Raw genomic sequence first — 6,178 nt, 5'->3', positions numbered from 1 at the left:
GTTATTTACTTGACAATCATTGGCTGACAAAATGTCACGACCGCCACAGCCCTATATGCACATACCTTTATACTGACTATACACACACTCACATACAATCATCATATACACTGCTGCTACTCTGTTTATCATATATCCTGATGCCTAGTCACCTTAACCCTATACATATCTACCTCTATCGATCCAGTATCCCTGCACATTGTAAATATGGTACTGGAACTGACCCTGCTTACTTACTTTATAGTGTTATTTTTGTTTCTTATTTTTTATATCTTGTGTGTTTTAGTTTGAGCTTGTTATTGTTAGTGTTACATTGTTATTGATGACTGTATTGTTGGGGTTAGAACTTGCAAGAAAGGTAATTCACTGTGACATTAAAACATGAAACTAACTGAAGAGAGTGGAAGGAGACTAAATTCAAACATTCTCCAATCTGGATACACTATATCATTAATCTCTACTGAAATACCAAAGCTAACACATATCATAATAATAAAATAATATTTATTACAAACAACCATATCAATTTAAACTAACACAAACACATCTACAAGTACAAAGAAAAAACACAGATAGAGTCAACGTAGCTCAATGACAAACACACAAGCCCAAAAAACAGCAAGACAAAGAACCGCTAAATGCACAGTATTCCTTCTGCGAAGGGTTGTGACCTGCACTAAGCTACAGTGGAATTTCCTGCTGAAGCCAACCATTGTGGCTTGCATATAAGCCACTCTGATTGGCTGACTGGTTAGACGCAGTAGGGAGTGGAAAGGCCTCTCTAAAAGGCCAAGATGGCTGACACCAATGAATAGTTTTGGGAACAAAATAATTGTATAGTTACTGAATGAAATGGGTTTGTTATTCACCCGTAACTCCCTTTTAAAATGTTAATTTACTCATGTCACTCTTGAATCAGGTCACAGACATACTCTAGAAGGAATATGGTACCAAGCGTTACATTGTTTTGTTTGAGTGACTTTTGTTTTATTACAAATAATATTCCAGAAACGAGACAGGTAGACATTTCTGGATTCAAACTCTATAGCTAAGAAAAGACAAAGAAGCCATGTAAAGCCACAAAGAATGTGAATATAGTGAAAAATATGTTAAAGGCCCAGTGCAGTCAAAAATGTGATTTTCTGTGTTTTATATTTATATTTCCACACTATGAGGTTGGAATAATACTGTGAAATTGTGAAAATTATCATAATGCACATTTAGTGTAAGAGCTGTTTGAAAAGACCACCTGAAATTTCTGCCTGTTTTAGTGGGATGGAGTTTTGGTCTGCCTGGCAACATTACCAGGTGTTATAAGTTATTAGACCAATAACAAAGAGTTGTAAACCTCTCTTCCAATAACAGCTAGTTTTCAGGTTACATATCCCTCCTATTAGGCTCCTCCAATTAGGCCCCACAACTCCAGGACAGTCCAAGCTAAATTATTGCTTGAAATATTGCTCTTTGCTAAGAAGCTATTTTTGTTTATTTTTTACAATTTTAATTGAAAACAATCACAGTAAGATACTTAATTGTTACCCAGAAAGGATTTGATATTGATATACAAATGGCTCCATTGGACCTTTAAATAGAACACGTTTTCATTCAAATAGAGGATTCTTTGGCTTCAGAGTTGAGTAATCTGTCAGCACGTTGCTGTACTACAGTATAATGGCTTCCTATCCATAATCATTTATTCATATTTTATTGATTCATATTTATTAATATTTTTCATTTCCAAAAAGGTCTACCTATTTTTGATGAAAGCCTCTTTCTGTGAATATTGGTCCTGTCAATCAACAATAGATCATAATAATACCCCCTACCCCATCCCATCCCTTACACCCCCACCACCAAAGTGCAGAACTTACAGGAATATGTACAGTCTCAAAATAAATATGTTTCATGGCGTGGGTGAGAGAAAGAGCAGTGGATTCATGAAAAGTCCAAACCTGACATAGATCTGTGAGATCTAAAAGTCCTTTACATGTATTCATACCATATGAATGCACTGAATACGTGTGGTATCCAACAAAAGCACATGATAGAGCCAGGTGAGTGCTAGTGAGTATACTAATGACTCATCTCTAGAGGACAAGAAAAATACAGTGTGGCCATGTCACATAGTCACATTTTAAAGACCCTTCCAGTCCAGTTTCTGTTGGATCAGTTTCTCATCTGATGTAAAGCTGTTGTAAAAGTAATGTAACTCCCACTGAAGAGAGAATATGTACTGCCATTTCGAAGCAACACAATGGAATACCCCTATACTGTCTCCATTTTCTTTTCTCGCTGCAATTATCAACAGCTAATGAATCTCTTTTTCTGAGTCATTCCAAACCAAACTTGCTCTATGTACATGTTTCTTTTTTAATCCCTTGATAGTCTTGGCTGGAGAATGGAACAGTGTTTGGTCCAAAATTTGGTCTCTGCCTATAACACACTGTTGAAGTGCTGAGCAGAAAGAAGCACAAGGTCGAAGCAATTTACTCAAACATTAGACTTGGATAGCTTTTTAGCTGACACTAATGGTTTTGTGTTTAGTAAGTATAGTATTGGGTTAAAAAACAACAGCAATTGCATAACCCCAGGAGTCCAACCAATAAAAAGAAATAGAGACTAATTTGGTCAGTTTCTTCCTGCTAACAAATGTTTGGTCAAATTAAGCAGGAGTGTCTGATATTCCACATTTTCTGTGAAATGTCATGTTTTAAAATAGATTATATCAGAATCTTAAGAAATGGCAGACGAAAAACATGTAAACGGGTAATTCTTGAATTGCGGTGGCATTTGCGTCCATCGCTTTTGCCACCATGAAAAACGATTGAAAAATACAAATAGTTACACATCATACATGCTTTTGTTTATATTGAACTGTTTATAAATGACAAATTATAATGCAAGTATTTTATACTGCAATATTTTATGTTTAGGCATTGTTTAAAGTATTTAGGGAAAGCAAACTGGATTGTCCCAGTAGTGATGAGTAGAGTTGTAGTAACATGTTTTAGGGTTATCTATCTATTACTTTGAATGCTAGAATGTAAACAAAAGTATATCATATATTTTTAGATCAGGGATGGACATCTTGGATAGGGGTGGGGGCCACCAAAAATCTGAACTCATCATGAGGGGCCCACAAAATTCTACTCATTTTGCCATGGGGAGGAGATAATCATTTGGAGTTTTACAGCTAATTTCCTATGATATCTGAGTGAGTGTGACTAACAAAATCAAAGTCAGTAATTCGATCATAATTACTACCGATTTAGATAGGTGAGTTAGTTTAGCCAGCTATCAAAAAAAATATGTTTTGGTGAAACATTTAAGCAGATGCTCTTATCCAGAGCAACTAGGGTTAAGTGCCTTGCTCAGCACGTTGCTGTACTACAGTATTACGGCTTCCTATCCATAATAATTTATTCATTGAAATATTTATATTTTTAATTTCCAAAAAGGTCTACCTATTTTTCATGAAAGCCTCTTTCTGTGAATATTGGTCCTGTCAATCAACAATAGATCATAATAATACCCCCTACCCCATCCTATCCCTTACACCCCCACCACCAAAGTGCAGAACTTACAGGAATATGTACAGTCTCAAAATAAATATTCATGGCGTGGGTGAGAGAAAGAGCAGTGGATTCATGAAAAGTCCAACCTGACATAGATCTGCTCAAGGTCACATTGGCAGATTTTTTTCACCTGGTTGGCTCAGGGATTCAAACCAGTGACCTTTTGGTTACTGGCCTAACACTCTTAACCACTAGGCTACCTGCCAACCTAAACATAAGCTAATTGAGTGACTGTCTGTGACTGACATAATAAGAGAAAAACTGCTGATGCACAACCAAATTTGTAAATTGCACCTTGTGTATTCTACTATTCTAACTCTCAACATGAAGTTGGGGGGGGGGGTCCACGGGCCTACAAAAGTGAGCCGCCGTTGCCCATCCCTAGCAAAGAACAATAGAACCAATTATTGTTTTTATTCTTTTACAAATATTATGTGACCCTAAGTTTTATGTCATTGGTGCTATAGAAGGACATTTAGCAATCCCTCGAGCGGCAAATTGTTATTGGGGAGGGGTCTATATTAAAGAAAGTTATTAGCTAATCACACCCTTTTAGTATGTCACAAATTTGAGGATTCCATTGATAATTTAGTATGTGTAAATGGAAAGTGTCATTGGTGTTACTCAATTTAAAAGATGGGAAATGACATTGTGACCATAGATTTGAACATTTGTGGCCTCCATTTAAGAAAATCCTCTATTACCTTAAATGTGTCATTGGGGTGACAGTCATTGGGGTGACAGTCATTGCTGTCACTACTCCTACTGGTGGCACAATGTAATCATAATGGTACAAATAATTAGTCATTAAACTTCCACATTAGTTGATTTAGAATAGAATCAATTTTTAAACATTAAAAAACTATTTCTGCCAAAATGCCAAGGCCAGATGCCACCGCAATTCAAGAACGACCCAAAACTGAGCCTTATTCTTTCTGACTTGACATTGACAGGATTCTATTGTAACAATATTTAGAATGGAAACATAATATACGTAATACTATTAAATTGCCCATGTTTCATCAACTAGATTCAGTGGAACAAATGGATTGTAAAAAGTGAGGTTGAGGCAGCCATACAACATGTGACACATTTTACAATGATTCATATGATACAGTGTCTCTATATCACCTAACTGCCATGGTGGTGGCTAGGCAACTATTGTGTACACTAACAAAATCCTCTGCAGTTTCTAAAATTTCTTACACTGAGTGATACAATACAATGTGACATTCTTAAACAATAAGGCATGGGGGGGTGTGGTATATGGCCAATATACCACGGCTAAGGGCTGTTCTTAGGCACTAAGCATCGCAGAGGGCCTGGATTCAGCCCTTAGCCTTGGTATATTGGCCATGTACGACAAACCCCCGAGGTGCCTTATTGCTATTATAAACTGGTTACCAACATAATTACAGCAGAAAAAATAAATGTTTTGTCATACCTGTGGTATACGGTCTGATATACCACGGATGTCAGCCAATCAGCATTCAAGGCTCTAACTAGTTACTAGTTACTAACCAGGTTACTAGCTTGGACGGAATAGGGTAGTTCATTTGCAGATTAATCTAAAGATTCATATGACCAAACACTCCGTGTGTGTAACACCAATTTTGCAAGAAACCACAGAGCTATGTGCACAGATCTAAAGTTAGAATTGGGCTCATGGAGACTAACCCTAAATGGGAGTGAGATAAACAACAACAACAACAACAACAACAACAAAATCACAACAACATGAGTGAGTCTGCCCGTTACCATTGTGCAGGGCCACAGTGGCCCTACAGGGCTTGGCCCAGGTACCAGTGGAGTAGAGGGAGGGAGATGGGGTTTAGGACTGGCTAGGGGCCCCCGGGGCTGGCTCTGGCTGGCTCTCAGTGTGCCTCCTGCTAGTGCGTTTGGTGGGCAGGTTGAGGTTGAGCTGCTGCCAGTAGGACTGACAGTACTGGTTGATGAGGCGGATCTCCGGCTGGGAGGAGAACTGCGGGGGCAGGTTGTGAGGAGGGGGTGGTGGAGGCGGAGGGTGGTGGTGGGGGTGTCGGTGGTGATGGGGGTTCTGGTCCTCCGGGGGGCCGTCCGGGGAGGTGAGGGCCTCCACAATCTCCCGGTCCAGGATGCGGAGGGCCACGCGGGCCACCGTGTGCTTGAAGTTGTTCTCGGTGGCCAGGCAGTTGTACAGCCCCCCGTCGGCATGGCTCAAAGACTTAAGCAGGATGCCGTGACCAGTCTTCAGCACCTCTCTGTCTCGGCTCAGCTGGGAGGGGAGAGAGGAAGATAAAGAACATCATTGTGAGAGAAAGGGAGAAGACGACATTATCTACAGACATGATACAAAAGCTATTTAACGAATTTAACGATCCCTTAGGCCTTGTCGTACCACTTTCCTCCTGCCGTCTGGTTTCTGGTAGAGCCATTTGACTGTCGCTTGTGGAGATCTGGGTTGGCACTCCAGGAAAGTGCTACTCCCCTCCACCCCAAACTGCACTGTTTCACTGAGACGCTTCTCAACTGAAGGGGAGAGAATCAGAGAAATACAATGGAGTAGATATCTGAATCAAAGGCCTTTTAACCCCGTTAACAGTGGTTAACTCATTTGTGAGATT

General features: G+C 39.4%; 1 protein-coding gene across 2 annotated transcripts in view; it reads right to left on the bottom strand.

Moving 5' to 3' along the window:
* Positions 1 to 487: 487 nt before the first annotated feature.
* LOC118359745 (semaphorin-3F-like) overlaps positions 488 to 6,178 on the bottom strand; it is a 48,585-nt gene continuing 42,894 nt past the window's right edge. For both annotated transcript variants that reach the window (XM_035738422.2, XM_035738423.2), the window contains 2 exons: positions 5,953 to 6,083; positions 488 to 5,829 (listed from right to left, as the gene is read on the bottom strand). In XM_035738422.2, the coding sequence (XP_035594315.1) occupies positions 5,407 to 5,829; positions 5,953 to 6,083 (554 nt within the window). In that variant the 3' untranslated portion in view covers positions 488 to 5,406. The remainder of the gene's footprint in view (positions 5,830 to 5,952; positions 6,084 to 6,178) is intronic.

Source organism: Oncorhynchus keta, chromosome 27 (genome assembly GCF_023373465.1).
Source record: "Oncorhynchus keta strain PuntledgeMale-10-30-2019 chromosome 27, Oket_V2, whole genome shotgun sequence".
Classification (NCBI taxonomy): domain Eukaryota; kingdom Metazoa; phylum Chordata; class Actinopteri; order Salmoniformes; family Salmonidae; genus Oncorhynchus; species Oncorhynchus keta.
This window is presented reverse-complemented; position numbering and strand designations above follow the sequence as displayed.